The sequence below is a fragment of the Ambystoma mexicanum genome, chromosome 5q, assembly GCF_040938575.1.
Source record: "Ambystoma mexicanum isolate Mex_15411 chromosome 5q, UKY_AmexF1_1, whole genome shotgun sequence".
Classification (NCBI taxonomy): Eukaryota; Metazoa; Chordata; class Amphibia; order Caudata; family Ambystomatidae; genus Ambystoma; species Ambystoma mexicanum.
Genome location: NC_090933.1, coordinates 433,032,425 through 433,053,402, shown reverse-complemented (window position 1 = coordinate 433,053,402; position 20,978 = coordinate 433,032,425). Strand labels below are relative to the sequence as shown.

At 42.6% G+C, this 20,978-nt stretch overlaps 1 protein-coding gene across 1 annotated transcript in view; it reads right to left on the bottom strand.

Moving 5' to 3' along the window:
* LOC138498276 (histamine H3 receptor-like) overlaps positions 1 to 20,978 on the bottom strand; it is a 158,431-nt gene that overhangs the window by 56,536 nt on the left and 80,917 nt on the right. Inside the window, exon 2 of the mRNA XM_069622114.1 lies at positions 317 to 483. Coding sequence (XP_069478215.1) covers positions 317 to 483 — 167 coding nt within the window. The remainder of the gene's footprint in view (positions 1 to 316; positions 484 to 20,978) is intronic.

The following is a 20,978-nucleotide window of genomic DNA, read 5'->3' as shown; positions in this document are numbered from 1 at the left end:
TACAACATCTAGCAACCAATCCCAACATTTTCTAAAAGGCCTAACATACTTTTCCAATTTAGACAAAAATTATAATTCATTCGTTGGTAAACATGAATTCTCTAAACGGGTGCAAGGGGCTATTTTTCATTGAGGACACCAAACCTTCTCAGCAGGTGCAAGGCCTGTAAGAGGGCCTGCATTGTGTCATTTGGACACAGCACAGCATGTAAAATAATGTGACGTCTGACATCAAGCCACCTGAATACGTACATTACATGAACCAGTGCTAGAACTATTCTGGCTGGAAATGGCGGATTTCAGGTGGTTTACTTACTGCCTTGGTAACAGAGAGGAAGCGGTCATAGCTGATCAGGACGATGGTGCAGATGGAAGTCACGCACAGCACCGTGTCCACTGACAGCCACAACTTGCAAAGGAACCTGCCCAGCAGCCACCTTCCAGTTAACACGTAGGGAATGTAGAGAGGAATGGAGAAACTCCCTGGAGAAGGAAACAGGTGATAGTCATTTCCCAATGAATGTTCCAGCAAATCTTGCTTTCACACTGCGTCACATATCCTAATACAACTGATAGGGTGGTGCAAGAAACAGTGAACCAGAAATGTGGACATGGCTTAACAGCAATACACACAAAGGAGACTATTGTAATTCAGAAAGAAAAAGAGGCAATTCGAGTCGATGGAGAGGTTAAGTGCAGGGAAACATGAGAGCAAGAGTTATGGTATGTTATTGTGCATTTATATAGCGCCTCATATACCCTTGGTATGATCTCAAATCGCTGTGGGTTGAACTCCCTTGGGAACCACAGTCCAGGTCAGTGGAGAGAGTAGGGTATTATATAGTGCTTGTTTGCACTCAGTATGTGTTCAGCCAATGAGGATTGCATGGTAAGTGGCTACATTCTAATGCTAGGTGTAGTGGCCGTGGGAGATCAGTGGAATGTGTGCAGCAAGATAGTTGGGTTCTGAGTCTGCATTCTGGTGCCGGTGGAGCCTGTGAATGAGATTATGTGTGCAGCTACGCCGATTTTTTCGTGGGGTATAGCTGCGTTCTAAAGACTGATGAGATGTTCATGGAGTAGTGTAGGTATATGGGCAACTTGGCTGAAATTGATCGATGGGTGTAGGTGTGTTCTACTGATTGTTGGCATAAAGGAGAGAGTGATCATTTTGGTATGAGTGAGTGTCTGTGCTTAATGGTGAGAGACCCCTGTTCCTTATTACTTTCCAGAGCCTGTTGAGCTGACAGTGTCTGTCCTGGTGGTCTGGGTTAATGGGTCTCTGAGAGAAATTTCCTGAGTAGTGCAGATTGAGTTGCGATTACCCGGTTTGAGGGTGCTTGTTCAGAAGCTTGGTTGTAGGTGCTCGAGGGACAATTTCTTTGGGTCCTTGGTCATTTTTTATAGCGGGTGGATGGGTATTCCTGACACGTTCATGGTTTGAGCTGTAGAAATGATATTGCATCAACGTTGTCCCTGTCCCTTCCGAGAGTAGCAGTGCTAGAGAGCTGACTGGTTGGAGGACGTAGTGCATGTTCTTGGAGGATAAGCGCAAGACCAAACCAAGCATAGTTGCTGTCACGCCTTGGGGAAGGGATTACATTGCATTATTCCTATGTCGTCCAAGGTACCATGACTTGATCAGATACCGCCTAGTGTACCCAATGTGTTTCATGATCCGTCCCAATCATAATGTTTGAAGCATAAGTCCTATTAGGTTCTGCGAAAGTGTTCTCTGTGTTAATTCACAGATAGGTAGAAGCTTGGCACAGGTTGACCGGAGCATGCCCAATCGTATTTGACTGACAGAGGAGCCTGCGATAGTGGTTCTGAGTGTTAATTCCCAGATAAGTAAGCTTGACATAGGTTAACAAGAACAGGCCCAATTGTATTTGAGTGACAGTGTTAGAGATAAGCATACAACTGGTGAAAGAGAGCAGTAGAGAGAGGGTGAGATAGAGTCAAATTCTGAAAAAAAACTTTGTTAACGGGGCATTATGGTTTGCAGTAAAATCAAAAAAAACCTGAAATTCGCCAGTTATGATAAGCTAAGCAACCATAACTCGCGCCACCACGGTGCACTGCTAAGACTAACACCCAGGACATCAAAGATGACATCACAAATGTCATTGATGACATCAATGATGACATCGCATGTGCATTTAGTTTTCATGCACAGCCTCCACAAGGGATTGTCATTATAATATTGGCAGAAAAGTATATGCCAAATAGTTCATTAAGCAATGCATTGATATAAATTCCATTGCATTAAGGAGTACTTTCAGTACATGAACAACCTCAGGAAGAAACATAGGCATTGTCTGCAGAATGCGCCATAGAGGTGCAATATTTCAAATCTTGCCATGTTAAATAGTAAAATGATAAATGCTTCCATTACAGAATATTGCATACTGTGAAACATAAATGCCTACGAATGCTTCCCTTACTGCATAATTGTCCTATTATACACAAAACATAAAGAGACCACAATGCATACAAATAGAAGCATATGCAGGGAACGTAAAGTAAGCAAAAAAAACTGCAGTATTACCAGAAAGTGTTCATAACCAAACAATTTAACTTCATGCCCAGAAAAGATTCTTGTGTTTCAGGATTCCTTCTTCTCCTATGTATATGTATCATATGTTGTAAGTGTTCCCTAACGAAGTATTGTAAAAACATATGAGAAGGGTAAGGTCTACAAATATTGTACTTTTTATTTTTTTAATTCCTGACTGAAAGTGAAGAAAGCCACCTGGCTTAGATATGTCAGTGACCAAAAAAAGAGGGAGCTAGACATGTGATGTCATCAGTGATGTCATCAATGACATTTGTGATGTCATCTTTGATGTCCTGGGTGTTAGTCTTAGCAGTGCACGGTGGTGGCGCGAGTTATAGTTGCTTAGCTTACCATAACTGGCGAATTTCAGGGGTTTTTCGATTTTACTGCGAACCATAACATCCCGTTAACTTTTTTTTAGTGAATTTCGTAGGTTTTTAGTAGTGCAACTTAACCATAACGTCCCTTTAACAATTTTTTTTTTACTGAATTTCACAGGTTTTTAGTAGGGCAACTTACCATAACGTCCCTTTAACAAAGTTTTTTTTTACTGAATTTCATAGTTTTTTAGTAGGGCAACTTAATCATAATGTCCCTTTAACAAAGTATTTTTTACTGAATATACACTTTCATCATGTGAATTGGGGAGATATGTACTATAATTCCCTTACTTTATATACATGTAACATAGAACAAACTGAACCCCCTCGCTAATGATATTTGAAGGACACGGACTGAGCGCCTGTCCGCAGACGGGCACGGACGAGATCAACACTACCCAAACACTCAGGGGGTATCTGAAATTGTTCTATCATGCCATATGAAAAATGCACAAGTTTAAAAAGCAGCACATAACACATTATAAGTAGTAATAAATAACCATTCGAACCTACACGTCTCACACATTACCCATTCATTTAATTACCATGTAGAATGAAATGGATTATACCATAACAAAAAAGATATGCCTCCAACTTAATTATCTCACAGAAACTGTGCAGATAGGAGCGACAGTAGACGAACACAACACAACGAATACAAATTACAAGAAAGTAGTAGTACATCGAAGTACATTTAAGTACACTGTTCACTGGGGACATTGTGTTCGAGGTGCTTGCATTTTCCCAGCATTTTCGCTGCGTAAGGACTTGTGTGTGTTCTCTCGTGATCCTGCAATAAGCAGAGGACTGCTGGACTGAAGGAGGACGTCATTAAGTGCTGCACAGGAATTTGCCTGACTTAGAGCCATAGTGATTGGTGCGTGGGTAATTCCCGCCCCCTGGCCCTCCTCCCATCGTGTACTTTTACCCAGTGTGCAGCGCACATCGAAGTACATTTAAGTACACTGTTCACTGGGAACAGTGTGTTCGAGCTGCTTGCATTTTCCCAGCATTTTCGCTGCGCAAGGACTTCTGTGTGTTCTCTCGTGATCCTGCAATAAGCAGAGGACGGATGCACTGAAGGAGGACATCATTAAGTGCTGCACAGGAGTTTGCCTGACTTAGGTAACTTTGAACTGGAGACTTTCATTGCGACCACCTCCTCATTACGACCACCTTGTCAGCACAGACATTTTCTCATTACGGCCACGTGTGCTTTGTTCATGTTTTACTTCGTAGCTGTAGTCTTTTGAATTGAAATTTGCATATCTGACTTCCGTGTGTTTAAACTGACACTCCCTTTTCTTTTTCTGTTTGTAGAGTCATAGTGATTGGTGCGTGGGTAATTCCCGCCCCTGGCCCTCCTCCCATCGTGTACTTTTACCCAGTGTGCAGCGCACATGCGCGCGCACATCGAAGTACATTTAAGTACGCTGTTCACTGTTAACGGTGAACGGGGAGTGGGGTGTGCTCTATAAAATAATCTTCTTAGCGTGCCCCTTGCTGTTGATGTACACGGGTTAGCCCAGAGGTAAAAGTGTTATTTATTTCATCAACGCTTTAGTGGTGGCATTCTAGTTTGATTACTGATTACTTGACTCTTATTCTCTTCATTTTGATACGGTAGTACTGCATATTATGTCTAAACCCAGTTGGTCTTTAAAAGCTGGTATGCCAAAAATCAATGCTGTTTTATATACTGTTTCTCCTTTGGAATCTCGAAAAGGCATTCTTAGCAAAGAGAGTTAAAGGGAATCTTTAAAAGAAAAAACAACGCTCTATTTCTTTAAATGTTGACATTCGTAATTTTTGTAAAGTAGACGGCTCCAACATGAAAAATGTTCCTATTAAGGATACAACTAATGTGCCTGATTTAAAATCATTGTGCTCTCTATCAGTTGCCGCTCAGACACAAGAAGCTCGGGTGAAGGAGAATTCACCAAAGCAGAACAAAATACCAGCAAACACTCTTAATAAAGAGATAGCTGATGCCTCAATAGCTTTAGCTTGCGGATCAGGCGATATATGCATAACTCAAATACCTGAAGCCACGATTGACTTACTGTCAGGCTTAAACGGCATAGAGCCTGGAAATCCACCCTTATGTTCAGTACATGCTCAGCATTTGCTAAGAATGGCCCACGACAAGTTGACATTGATGGGTGAAATTGATGATGAAGCAATTGAGTTCATGAACTCATCAAGTGATCATGAACATATTGCCGCTGAAGTACAATATATTTGCTCCAACTCAGGCGATCTTATACACCTCAATGATGGAACTAGGGGGCAGAGTTTGCCACTTAGTGAAGGCCCCTCTGTCCAACAGCACAAACATGAGGATCAAGACAAGCAAGAGCTGTATAAATCGCCTGTTCTCTTCGACAAATCTTCGCCCATTATGTCCAATAGGTCCCTCTCTTTTGTAGCACCTACACCTAGGCGTACACAATTTCAGGCACCCATGGATAATCATCCATATTTCATTCGGGACCCTCAGGCGACATTTAATTACAATAGATTTTCCTTTCCTGAAGTGCCGGCTCTTAATAACACGCTTACAGCAATGAACACGGCGCTTCTTTCCTTGGCCAAGTTATATGAGATGCTGGACGACAAAATAAAAAATCAGATTGAAATTACTCAGCAATCCCATCCGAACATCATGCATGAGATTAGTACAAAGTTTTATCAACAACCTAAACTCTTGACTAATGCTTTTAATCAAGGGACTCAGACTCGTTTATCTGATAAGGTTATCTCTATTCAGCCTGCTTCTGATCTGCCCAAATCATTTACCTGTTATAACCTTGTCATTGATGACAGTGCTGCTGTAGTTCCACAAGTGTGTTTGCTGGAGGCTTCTTCTATGACCAAAGAACCACCTAAGAAAGATCCGATAACAACTCTGGCCCCGCTGTTTACTAACATTAAAATAGCCTCTTTCGGTGTTCCAGGTCAGTCTGATCCTATCACTGTAAATCAGCTTTCTAGTGAAGTGAACAAGAGGTCTAATGTCAAAAAGAAAGCAACCAGAATACCTACAGCAGCAAGGAAAAAAAGGCGTCTGTCTTCAAATCATGAATCTCAGTCTCAAAATAAGGCAGCTTTAGTACATCAACCTCTTGATGACCAAAGTCGTTAGATTGTACTCCAGTCTCAAAACAAATGAAATATCCACAAGTGCAAATGATCCCAGACAATCAAGCAATACCTATGATCATGACTGCAATTGAGCCATTGCAATGTAACTTGCGTGCTGAGAGTCTTCATATAGTTGAAGGTTCAGTGACATCTAAAGACTGCACGCTTCAAGAGTTACGTGATGAGATTCGTGCCTCCTTCATAAATTACAACAAGGAGAACGAAAAAATAAAACAGTTGATGTTGGTCTCTAAGAAAGAGACATCCAACGAAGTCAGTCAGATGCTCCAAACCACCTATCCGAAAGTCAATTCGCTTTTGAAAGGACCGGGGCTGCCTAGTGGTGATAATGATGCCTTCGTATCAATGAATCCTACTAGACCTGCTCTTCAAAAATCTGAAAGTAGGTCAATCCTACCTCAAAATAGTGAACCCAGTTCCTTTCCCTCCACCATCAAGAGCCATGCACAATATAAAAGGCATCATCGATTGTTGATTAAATGTCGTGGTCATCCCTTTGCCAGATATGATATGAATCGTGCTAGTGTGCTTAACATCTGTGCCGAAATAACAGCTTTAGAAGATCTAACCTCCTCGGACATTGACTTAGTGGAATTTGTTAACCCACCTGATTTATCGGAGGCGAGGTTGTATATTCAATCTGGGGTGATACTCAATACATTATGGCTAGCGCGTACTGCTTTTTACAATCTGGGCTTTATTTTAAGTCAAGATGTGCATGAGCCAGACCCATTGGTGGATAAATCGAGGGTATCTCAATCTAGAGTTTTTGGGGCCAAAAATGGCTTATTCTCAAATGCTGGTTCAAATAGCAACGATGCGGGGATGCACCATAATTATGGTGGTAGTTCGTAACGATCCCGGGTAGTTACCTCTATCAGCCTCATCTCCTGGAACACTAGGGGCTTTAAACACCTTATTAACACCGAAAGTAAAGATCTTCTACAGTATGATATTATAGTCCTCCAGGAGACGTGGCTGCCTACTACCCCAGTATGGGATGCCTACGATATATACTTAGTTCCTGCCATCGTAGCTTGTACAGGGAGGCCAATGGTAGGCCTAATGATGGCTTTCCACAAGGATAAAAATTTTGACGTGGTCTGGCATAAATCTCCATTGCCATGTTTTCAAATTATAAAAATACGAAGAGGTGTAACTTGTTGTGCCATTGTAAATGTTTATTGGGGCAAGAAACATCTATCCTCAGAGGACTTTTTTGATCAATTCAATGGTATATTGGATCAGCTTTTATAGGACAAAACTATTGTGGACTCCTTCATTATGGATGATCTGAATCTACATTTATTGTCTGAATCTGTTTCTTCTAGAACTATGGACGAACATCGGTGGATTAAGCTAATGGCTAACAGAGATTATGTGATGTTGAATGGGGCGATTCAGGGAGATGTTCCCCCTAGATGTACATGGCATAGCGAGGGCTGTCATTCTACGTTGGACTACATTTATGTGAATAGCCACCATTTCTCAAAGATTTTATCTTTTAATGTAAAATCTACAGTATTGAGTGACCATAGTCAAGTAACGTTGACCTGTCATTGGCCCCTGTCTCAACCGAGACCTGTAAATTATCATTCAACAAACTTAATTGTAAATAATGCAGGTAATCGTATAAAATGGTCGAGGGCTAAACTACTCTGTTATAAGCAAATTTTGAGTGATAGCCACGGGAGAGACAATGTCTCTGACAGCCCTTGCTATATACATGCAATGCAAATGTTTTCTTCTGGAGGTTTGAGAGCTCTTGGTAGTTGCCCTAATCATCTTCACTGTTTTGACTTGGAGCTAAAAAACAAAAAGCGTGATTTAAGATGGAATATAAAGATGTTGTCTAGGCACCCCACGAATTTGAGTGATAATTATGATCAGATAAAACAGTTTAAGTATACGTACAAAAGATGGCTTTTAGGTCGGCGCGCCTTACAATATCAGCGTGATGGTGAAGCCATGCTGAAACAGATCCTTGCCAAATCATCAGGGGGCATTTGGGCGCTTTTGAATTCTGCATGTTGCAAACATCAGTCATCTGTTCAGATTAATCCCGTTTTGGAGCGCGATTGGATAATTCACTTTGATAACATCTACCGCACTCCTTTTCCAGAGCTGAGCCTTGATTGGAATGGTATTGTGGCCGATCATATGGTTAATTTTGATCTAGATGACATCATTCATTGTGTAGCTAAATTAAGCACTTCTCGAGCCTCTGGCCCGGATGGGCTTCATAATGCATTAATCAAGATGGATTCTGTTCTATGGGCAGAGATACTATATATCATTTTTTCTGAAATTATGAGATCTGGGAAACTGCCTCAATCTTGGAAAACATCTGTGATTCTTCCGATTTTCAAGAAAGGGGACCGTGCCAATCCAACATCTTGTAGACCTATCGCCCTCCTGGATTGTCGCGTTTGATTCTAAATGAATTTAATAATTGGCTGAATAAATCAAATCATCGTGACCCGTTTCAAACGGGCTTTATTCCAGGGCTGGGTACGGCGATCAATTTAACTGCTCTGAATGTGATTATTGCTCAGAGCAGACAAACCAAGCAACCCATATACATGGCCTTTGTTGATTTTAGAGCAGCGTTTGACTTGGTCCCTAGGGAACTTCTATTGAAAAAACGAATTGATTTGGCTTGCCCCTGGCACATACTAAAATGGATTCTGGAATTTCATTCTAATACTTCTATCCAGATTCGCTTGAGTAATGATGGACACCTAACAGACCCGATTGAAACCACGCGTGGTCTTAAACAAGGATGTTTGTTGGCCTCTGCCTTGTTTAATTTCTTAATTCTTGACATTGGCCTTGGCTTTCGTAACCTCATAACAGATCCAATTAAATTAAAAGGGTCAGTAATTAATTGGCTTCTTTATGCAGATGATATGGTTCTCATATCAAAAACTCCAATTGGATTACGGAACATGCTGAATGCATTGGATGTGTATGCCATTAATAATTGTATTAGCATTAACCTAAAAAAAAAACAAGTATTGCAATTTGACTTAAAAAATAGACAAAAATGCAATCAGTGGAGATTGCAAAATACCAATTTGCAAGTAGTTCACTCATATCTATCTGGGAATATGTGTGAATAATTGCAAACTGGATAAGCCATATGAAGATTATCTTCACCTGAAACAGAATACAGCTTTATCTCAAATGGGAATTATTCGAGCCAAATATTGTAAATTCTCCATTGAACCACTAATTGTATACTATAAACAGAAGTACATTCCAACCATCTTGTATGTTTCTGAATCAAAAAAACGTCGAAATTATACCTATTGGGTGAAATACGAAAATCAATACTGGAAGTCTTTACTACTTCCATTGTCTGAATCCATGCCGGTAATTAGGCACGAGTTGGGTCTCATCTCAGTATTTGCAATTTACAAATGGAAAATATGTACATTGTATAGAATATGTATTCTGAGAGAAAACAATAATGGCTTATTCTTGATTCTATCCAATTATTTATTAACATCTAATGAAATATTTGCAAGATCTTGGTGTGCGTTTGCAAGAAAAATCTTAAAAGGCGCAGACATACCTGAATCTTTGTTGATACAAAACCCAAACAAGGCTAAAATCAAATTATGGCAATCGGATTGGATAAAGACAAGAGCAGCATGTATGAATATACAGAAATTCAATCTAAATCCGTTTGTACATAAAGTTTATGGTCAGGTTGAAAAATACTTACACCAATCTCCCAATCCGAGTCATCGTCAGGACTTTATGAGGTTTAGACTAAATATATGGCCTACTAAGGAAATAATGTATAAATGGGGAAAAATCTCTGAAAAAGATAATACATGTCGATTCTGTAATCAAATGCTTGAGACTTTGAAACATCTTATGGTGGAGTGTCAAATTTTGTCTCCTTTGCACATTTTTTATTTTAAGTCTCTGTTTGAAGCTTATCAACGGTTATGTACTGAAGAACTATGGTCGAAAATGTTTAATGGGAATTTAAAGTCCATAAGATATGCAGTTGTGAATTATTTGAATCATTTAAAAATTAAGGTCCATGGCAACAATGTAGAAGTTGAGAGTGATACTACGGTGATTCATATTGCTGGACATAAATCTTTTTTTAGATTAATTGAATGAATGTATATATAATTGAACTGGAGTTATTATATGTATAATTCAATTTTTATGAGAATAATCTGTTTTGTATCCTTTTCCTACTTCTAATGCTTTTTTTTATAAATATGTTGAAAGGTCTGATTAATTTTCGTGACCAAAAACAACAATAAAAAAAAAAATAAGAAAGTAGTAAGTGCACTTCATTTTTCTTATACGTGTGTATACGTTTTGTATGAGGGGCAGAACAAATAATGTATTTCTGTTGTTTTGACACAGACATGTGGAGTACTTTGGAGTGGCTGGAGGAGAATTTTCCGCATGGTGAAATGTCGGAAGATAGCGATAATAATGGTACACACTTCTCTACATAACCAAATTAGTAGTCAGTACTTTATGGGTACCTAACATATATATATATTTATTTTTAACAGACCAGGGAAAAAGTGAAGAAAGTCCACCAAAAGACACAGTGCAAGACACCCTGAAACGCATAGAAGGCAAACTGGACATGCTAAAAGAGAATTGTAATGGATTAAGGCAATTTGTGGAGGAGCACGTGAAAGGAAAAATCAGATATCACTGTCCCACCTGTACCTGTCCCCCTTCTCCATTTCCCAGTGAACTATCCCCAAACCCTCAAGAACAACATAAACATTTTGACGAAACTTCCATCCTTTCATCCCCTCACAACCAGCATGTGGAAACCCCTAATTCCCCTATATTTGTTTCAGTGTCTGCTTCCCCCTCTATCTCTTAATTGCTGTATGCCTGTTTAATAAAAAAATGTTATGTTACTTTTAGTGGAATTGTTTGGGCAAATTTTGTTTTTTTAAAAAGAGTTAAAATGTCAGTGGACAGCGCGCCTGTTCGGCCTGTCCGTAATTAATAGAATATGGATGTTCGAAGGACAATACACCTACCCATACCATTCGCAACCAAGATGAAACTGTTCTTAGAACACACCAGCTGTCCAAGATGTCCGTAAATCAACAGAATGGGGGCGTCCTAAGGACATTCTACCTCTCTGTACTGTTCACAACCAAGATGAAACTGTTCTTAGAACACACCAGGTATCCAGGATGTCCGTAAATGAACAAAGAGGGAGTGTCCTAAGGACACTATACCTGTCCGTACCGTCCGCAGCCGAAATGGAACTGTCCGTAGAATAGGCACGATGTCCGGCATGTCCGTAGTCAAACAAAATGGAAGTGTCCTAAGGAAACTGTACCTGGCCGTGCAGTCAGCCGAACATCTACGCACATGCGCACGACACCCGTAAGTCTTGTGAACATTGCGCCTGTCCGTAATCGTCCAACTCACTTGTGTCGCACTTTTAATTTGTTTCAGGACCCGAACACTGTCCGTAGAACACCTGCGCGCATGCGCACGACAGTTCCTGTGCATGTGGTATTCTGCGGGCACCCATTTCCTTCGCGGATGGATTCACGATGTCATCATGTGACCGCACCCACGCTGAGTGTGTGTCCTAATTTGCGCACTTTGTCCGCTTCCGCAACATTTCAAAGGAATTTATGCAAACATGCCAAATTATTTAACATTGCAAAATCACCATTTCACATGTCGCATACAATGTCCCTAGCTTTCAACATATTGTTTGGAACTTTTTCAACGCCTTTGAGTGTTGGATATGGTCACGAGGTGCACCCTTCAACCCCTTTAAAAGACCACACCCCTGAGCTCATCTTCATTGTACTTCTGATGATTGTAGATTGAGTTTTGCTGCCTTTAGTGCTGTAGCGGAGATTATCTCACAAACCCTAATGGCATCCATGGTTGCTGTTGCTACATCAGCCTCAGCACCACCCCCAAACCCTCCACCGCCACCACCTCCCCAAGGGCCTGCAGAGGTAAATACGCGTGAGGATGTAGAGAGCGAGGAAGAAGAGGATGAAGAGAATGAGGTGGAGAAACTCCCTACTACCAGCACTCGCCGGGAGTCGTGGGTGTGGAGGTTGTTTACCATTTTTGGTAACGTACCAAAAACACGTGCGAACCTGGTCACCTGTAAACAGTGCAAGTTGGTGCTGAGTCGTGGGAGACCTGGTGCGTACAGCTTTGATACGACAACCATGAAGCGACACCTAACTTCGTTCCACGGTGCAGACATTCTCAAAGTGGACCCATATAACGTACGTAGTAGGTTGATTTCCTCTGCAGCATCCTCCGTGTCCGATTCTCTCTCCACAAGAGACACTCCTGTGGGAGAGCGCCTCCCTCCAGCTGCCTCACAGGCCATTTGCGATGCTGTTGACACTTACCTTTCGAGGGTCCCAATATTGTGTATGTACTGCGATGCAGCACTCTGCAGGGGGGAGAGTCTTCGAAGTGCTTTCAAGACTACGGTCACGGAGCACCAGAAGAACTGCTACCTACCTAAATAAGGCCCACCCAACATCTTTCTCTCGCCATCTGCCTTTTCGTATCCCGTGGTTGGTGTCCCTTCCTTACCCTCCTCTCCCCTCCTCTCCTAGTTTGTCGTGTGTAAAAAAAATCAAAAAAATATAAAACAACAAAAACCGCAAACAAAATGGCTCTTTTCAGAGCCACCTTTCACAGTTTAAAAATAGAAGTGTCAAATAAACAGTGCGGGGCTCTCTGCATTTTTTTAAAGTCCGTGGACAGTCCTAGGACGGATACATTTTGGGGTGCAGCCCTAGCAAAACCAATGCACTTTTCTCTGGGAGGAAGTAGTGGCTCTGAAAAGAGCCTTTTGGTGGTGTTTTGTGTGTTTGGAAAACTTGGATTTGTCGAAAATGTAATGCAAAATAGGTGACTATGAATCCAAAAAAGCTTGCAGTGCATTTTGTACATTTGGAAGAAAAATCTGATTGCCAGCATATGTAAAATGGACTCTATCTTTGCGAAAAATAAATGTGCTACGAAACAAAATATTGACATTGTGAAAAGAGGACATGCCAACATCTCTTAGAAAAGAACAAACAGCCTTATTGACATTGCGCCTCGCTTTCTCCATTTGTGGCCCAAATAAAGCAGAACGCAGCCACATTTGTCTTTTTGCAATACAAGAAAAATTTACTTGGCAATTCGGAAAAATTAATGCCACTAAATCTGCATAGCCAATACATACATACCAATGCTCCCACTTTAAGCGCGAGATTTCCGATTTTTCATTAAAAAATCACACTACTTCTTAGTATCACCCGCATAACCTATACGTACGTAGCAACCCTCCCGATTTACGCGCAAAACTCGATTTTCCATTAAAAAATGTCACCATTTTTTACTGTCAATCTGCCTAATTTAATGCTACTTCCAATGCGATCGTATGAGTAAAATAAACGTTCCCGATTGCTGTGGTGACATCTCCCTTTCAGGTACTCCCGATTTTTCGCATTCCTACTTATAATATGAAAGTATTCAAATTTTTCCCATATACTATAATGACCTATCACTTCCAAACGTCTCTGCTATGTACAACACATCTGAAAAAAACCAAGGGAATTTCATGAACTGAAAATTTTACTCATTTGCGAAGCAGGTTCAACTAACATACTGCAAATAACATATAAAGGCTGCACATAGTGAAAGGAAATGCACGCATACTCTGTGTTGAAATATCAAACGAGAATACTCCCAAGAAAGCTGAAAAATGAACGTGTACATTATCATCACTACTTTAAACACACAAAATTACTAACTTCTTCCTTTTACAATTGCAGTGAAGACCACTCTCCTGAAAATAAACAGCATCTACACTGCAAACAACATATCCGAAGAAACCTGGTCATTCCACAAAAAAAGTAAGTACAGTACTACCTTTATATTCTTACTGTTCCTCAAAGAGACTGTGTGGGTTATTTATTTAATTTGCGCACCAAAAGAAACATCGATTTATGAACCATTCTGGCCACAAATCCCCATTTATTAAACAAAGATTAACAGGCAGAATGGCACACAAATCCCTGTGTTTTTGGAACACAAATAACATACACAAGCCTTAGAATGTTAGTACTACAAAACAAATAGCTGTTTTAATTTTATACCATTACGTTTACTATTAATGCTTCTCCTCACCACTAGCTCACTTTCTACTCTCATCTGAAGCACAGTGTAGTAATAGACAAACAGAAAAATAGCCTTCCCAACTCATTGTAACTGCCCAATTCACATTCACACACCACCACAAACATCTTCCCTATCAAACTCATACACGCATGCACACAGCACACATACATTGTAAAACAGACTAAGCCATACATTTTGTTTACAACAGACCCTAAAGAATGCCTACCAAAAATCAAGTCAGAAGAAAAGAACGCAGAAATAGAGCAAATGAAAATAAAATTGTCCAAAGTAAGCATCCATCTCTACCAGAGTTTGTACAAAACATTGAAACAAAACAGCTAATACAGTCATTTAGCAAAACAAAGAAAGCTTCAACAACAGAAACTTTGCCTCCTCTATCAAAATGTGGCATGAAACAGAAAATGCTTTACAAGAATTTGGCTACCACTACTGCTAACAATGCTCCTATAAATCCTGATATACTAGCAACAAACCATAGTGAAAAAAGTATTTTAGCAAAATTGTTCTGCCACAGAGTCCTTCATAATCTAATAAGAAGAGGACCGAAATCATCCTAAACCCTTAAAACCTACCGTAGAAAATTAATCCCACAAGCTCTCATAGACAGTGCAATCCTTCTCAAAAGGAAGTTCTTTATTTTATAGTTAAATAGGATGAAACCACTAACAAAACTAAGTACTAAACTACAAAAGAAACTTCTCAATAAACGGAATGTCAACAAAAATAACTTCTTAAATATTTGTGGAGGTGAATGGAGTCACACAACGACCACAGAACCATATTTTAATGAAGAAGCATACAAACAAAATCAAACAAATGCAATTGCCATCCATAGCAGTGGACTAGGATATAAAAAAATCAATAATACCATCATGGAACAAGAAACACTGCTTACAAAAGTATCCCCAGAAAAGTCAGAGTTACCTCTCCATTCGACCAGACCGTCCAGTATACAAATGGCCGTGCACGTCAATGTGTAACATTCCTAACAAATCTTTCAAATCTGTATGCCAGTTCCTCAATCAGTATGTGAAAGGTAAAGAGAAATTGAAAATGAAAGTGCTGCAAAATATGGATACCTGTCCAGTGCACAAATACACAGGACTACAAGGACATTCATTAGCCTGCATTACAGGACCTATTTGCATATGCACCTTCCATTACATCAAAATGATATCAACACATCATTCAAATGTAAGAAATCTAGTGTATAAACTGTACTATGCTAAAAGTCCAGCTTTAGAACTAGCCAATTTAAATAACACTCTTCTGAATGGTACACCCAATTACCTACAAGAAGAAATCGACCGTATCCAGAGAAAATATTTTGGAAGTGAAAGCCACTTACAAAATGCAATAGTTTTAGAACAGACTAGCAACAATTCTGCACATGGCAACCTTCTTTTACACACATACAAAAAAGAAATACTAAAATTTAAAAGTACATCCGCTGAAATACCAAACCATGTGGGGGCGCTGTTGCGCATGTTCGAAAATGGCTGCCTGATCAGAACGCTCCGGCCCAAAAATCATCCGTTGACTAAATTGATCCTGTTTCGGAGCCCGCAACGGGGAGCTAAGCACACCGGAACGTGTGTCAGGGGTAGCAGCATCTGCACTGGAAATCCTGGAATGAGCGGGGCCTTGGTTGCAGAGATACACGGCTCGGTGGTTTCAGCGGGGAAGAGCTGTGGCACGCCGACCCCGGGAACCAGAAGAATACTACTGGGAGCCGCTGACACTCTAGCCAAAAGCCCATAGAGAGCGAAGCCCGCGGAAAACGACCGGAGCTGCGGCGGAGAAACCCAACTTGAGCGACCGGCTCCCCTCTCCCTCTTATACCTACATCAGACCCAGCCACGGAGAAACGGTCTAACGTCACTATTACCCGATGAGCGGCGGCTCCAACACCGCGCTGCTGGAAACCTGCGGCTAGAGGCGAGACAGACCCTGCCCTCCCGACACACAACTCAGGCAAGGCCGGCCCCTCGCACAGACGCCCTGCGCAGCCCCCTAAGGCCCCCACTTGACTGTTGGAGCTGTACGGCGAGCCAAGTGGTGGCCAAACGGCCTAGCTCCCTGCGGGAGTGTGACAAGGTAGCAGGGGTGCAGAGGTCCCTACGAGCTCTGCGCAGAGGGCTGGCCTGTGAGGCAGACACATTGAGGGGACAAGGTGAGGCGACCCCGGTGTATGGATCATTGAGCCTTGGCTGCGATTTGGCTGCGTTTGAAGCTACACGTGTGGACGTCGAAGTACCGGGGCTGCCTGAACACCCGAAACCACAGGTCAGTGAACTATCGACCACAAGGGCATGGGGAACACGAGGAAGCAAGACAAGATGGCCGATGGAGTAGGAGCTAAGAATAAAGGGCCAATGGACTCATATACTAGCGGCCAGGCGGGGGGCAGCAAGATGGAACCGCCGCCGACAACTAATCCTGTGACGAGTGCGGAGAATGGAGACAGGGTTGAGTACTTGACCAATATAGTTCAAACTGGCTTTTTGTCCCTGAATGTGAAACTGGACGACAGGTTAACGACCATAGGGACTCAGAAAACCAGAGTTGATAAACAAGACCTGAGATTAACAGAGGCAGAGAATAGACTTGGAACAACGGAAGACACAGTCGCACGACATGACCAAGATATTGCCCAGCTCAGGGAGAACTTGAATAGGCTGCAGAATAAATGCGAGGATTTGGAATCACGCTCAAGAAGGAACAACGTACGCATAGTTGGGGTTCCGGAGTCATTCGGCAAAGACAAAATGGAAACGCGAGTTGAGGCGCTCCTCCAAAACCTTTTTGGAGTAAACTCCCTCTCCGACCACTTCTTAGTTGAACGTGCACACCGCACACTGGCCCCGGTGCCGAAACCTGGAGCGCCGCCCCGCACGATAATTGCAAGAATGCTAAATTATAGGGACAGAGACACGATCCTTCGACAGGCACGGGAGCATGGGACACTACACTATGAGGATAACCGTATACACATTTACCCTTATTTTGCCACTGGAGTCCAGGCGAGTCGTAGGTCATATGAGCAAGTTAAGAAACTTCTAAGAGCAAGACAAGTCCCATATGCATTAATATTCCCAGCCAAGTTATGGATCCAATACGGAGGAAGGGCACACTTCTTCGAGACGCCGGCTGCAGCCCAGGCCTATGCGAACCGGACCAGAACAGGAGACACCCTCCTGCAGATGCAGACTGAAACCCAGCTACGGAACACAACACATTCAAGTATCATTCTTTGAACTGCTTGGCCCCCATAAGGGCTCCAAGTACTGAGAAGCGGGCAGTGAGCAGGTCGGGTAGCCTCGTGATGCAACGTAGTACCCTCAGGAATGTTCCTAACTGTTGTCAGGGTTCATCGTCAAGTTGGGGCAGATGATGTGGGTGGAGGGAGGGATGGAGAGGGTGGGGATGTTTTGAACAATTGCAACCACCTAGACGAGTTTAAGTCTGGGGGAATAGCAGGTGTGTTTCAAAGTTGTATGTTAACTGAAACATGGTCTCGCAGGCGCTGACGCCACTCAGATGTTAATAAATTGCATGATCATGGTTGATGCAGTAATCTACGATGTGTTTGCATGGAAAATGGGTGATGGGTTAAAAATAAGACTAATGTCATGGAATGTCCGAGGCCTAAACAATCCAATGAAAGCCAGGAAGGTAGGCAACTATGTCACCAGGCATGGGCCACACATATTGATGGTGCAAGAAACGCATGCACAGAAACTGGTTAATGAGAACTTACTAGCTAAATGGGGTAAACTGCGATACTATACCAATTACTCCTCACAGTCCAGAAGTGTGTGCACCCTCATACACCACTCACTGGGCTTTCTTGCAAAGGGCCACTTAGCGGACCCAATGGGAAGATATGTGCTGGTCTGGGGGGAAATCGCGGGAAACAAATAACCCTGGTGAATACCTATAGCCCCAACTTAGACGATCCTGATTTTTACCTGAAAATGCTTGAGATCCTTGCTAATCATGATGTGACCACTGTTATATTGGGGGAGACTTCAATGTTGCGATAGACCTGGCCCTGGATAGATCTTCCAAAGGGAACAGGCCACCTCCCAGAGTAGCAGTGACCTTGAAACAGATCCTCTCGCAATTGTCCCTGATTGATGCCTGGAAGGTACTCCATCCAACCAGCAAATGATATACATTCTACTCCTCTGTGCATGACAGTGAGTCACGTATAGATTATTGGTTCGTGTCCTTAGACATGGCACCAGCGCTGCAAAATTGCGATATCCTGCCCTGTACGCTATCGGACCACTCCCCGGTCATACTGGAGATTATACTGAAAGAGGCCCCTAGACCAGCGCGAAGATGGAGGATGCCTAGAGGTATACTTAGTGACCCAAATGTTGTCGAAACCCTGCATGAAGAAATCGCTAACTTCTTTACAGACAATGTTGGGTCGGTAGCCCAGATATCAACAGTGTGGGAAGCATTTAAAGTCTGGGCGAGAGGGGCCTTGATGTCCAAAACCACTGGTCTATTGAGAGGCATACGCATGGAACTGGAGGGGGTGGAGAGGGAATTGAACGAACTGGAAGAAACTTATAGCCACACACATAGCGGGGACACACTGGCCAAAATACATAAACTCCTTAGAGATTTCGACAAGTTAGCAAAACGGGAAATACAATACATGGCAGCCCAGAACCGGGCGCGCAGATATGGTGAGGGGGCGAGGGTAATAAAGCAGGGAAAATGTTGGCCAACTTGGTCAAACAAGAGAAACAAGCAATCCCGATTGCCCGAATCCAAACGGCGCAGAATGAAATAATCACGAACGAACAAGGAATCAATGACGAATTTGTTAAATATTACAAAAATCTCTATACGAACAGAGATAGGAAATCACCTGCTGAGATTAGACACTACCTCGCGGCGCTAGACCTCCCCAAGCTCCCAGAGGAGAGCAAATTGATACTAGAGCAGCCTGTTACAGCAAAAGAGCTTACTGAGGCAATCAAGGAGCTCACATCTGGCAAAGCGCGGGGCTCAGATAGACTGAGCGCTGAATTTTATAAAGAGTTACGGGAGGAGCTGGTTCCGGTGATGTTGGGAGGAGGCCCTGGGTAAGCTAATACTGCCCCCCACAATGCGAGAGGCTATAATTACGGTATTGCCTAAACCGAGACGCCCGCCACAAGATATGGCATTGTATAGACCCTTATCCCTGATAAATGTGGATGCTAAGATATTTGCGAAGGTGCTAGCGAACCGCATGCTACCCTTTACACCCACGCTGGTACATGCAGACCAAAGTGGGTTTATTCCCCGAAGGTCCACTGCCTTAAACCTGCGTAGGTTATTCGGCATAATGGCACAAATTAACCCCAACAAACAAGCTGTGGCGGTGTCTCTTGACGCCGAAAAAGCGTTTGTCTCAGTCTCCTGAGAATACCTCTTCTTGGTGCTTGAGGCGTTTGGAGTGGGCCCCCACTTTATCAAGTATGTCAAACTGCTACATACTGCCCCTGGGGTGAAATTATGCAGAAATAGAACCATGTCTGGGCTGTTTGAGCTGGGCAGAGGAACCAGACAGGGGTGCCCCTTCTCCCCCATTCTTTTGGCTTTAACAATAGAACCCATGGCAGCTGCAGTTCGGTTGAGACATAACAACAGGGGTATAACACTGAAAGGAGCCACCCAAATAATATCACTGTATGCGGACGACACACTGCTTTATGTCCGCAAACCGGAAAAAAACATTGACGCCATCACGGCAGACATTAACGAATTTGCACAGTATTCCGGCTACACGATAAACAACTCCAAGTCAGAAGTATTTCCACTCACCCCTTCCACAGAAAGCCCCGCTCTGACATGCGGCCTCAAGTGGGCGGACCGAAACATTAGATACTTGGGGGTGTTGGTTTCAGGTAATAAGCAAACCCTTTATACGGACAATCATGAACTGGCACTGCAAACAATCAATACCAAACTACAGGTCTGGAGACACCTTCCAATTTCATTGCACGGCAGAATCGCAATCCTTAAAATGATAGTACTCCCAAAACTGCTATACCTGTTTGTAAATATCCCCATATGGCCGGGAAAGGAATTCTTCTCCAGGCTTAGGTCCATGGCGGTGTTGTTTCTCTGAAACAGGGGGGTGGCCAGGATCCACTGGGAAAAGATGACAGAACCATATGAAACAGGGGGGATAGCGGCGCCAGATTTTGAGCTCTACTGCATAGTGGTGCAGGCTCAGTTCGCAAGGTACTTGCATGATGAGGTAGATAATTCACCACACACCTGGATAGAGGAGTACACCACTGCACCCACAGATATCAAATCAGTCATTTATGATACAAGACATAGAGATGCATGTGAATTTGACCCTGTGAGCTGCACCGTTAGGGCCTGGGGGCGATATTTAAAAGACTGAATATAGAAATGCCACATAACCCCGAGACTCCCCTTTGGAATTATCCAAACATCCCCCCTACATTTGATACTAGTATACTGGAGGCCTGGGACCCTGACAGAGAGCTGAAAGTGGGAGATATGTATATAGAGGGGAAGTTCGCAACCCTTGATGTATTCACAAGAGGCGTGGGAGGAGGCCCACTCCGTATATTACAGTACTATAGAATTAGATCTGCATATCAAGCATGCTGGCCGTCATTCCCTGACAAACCCACCTCTCATCC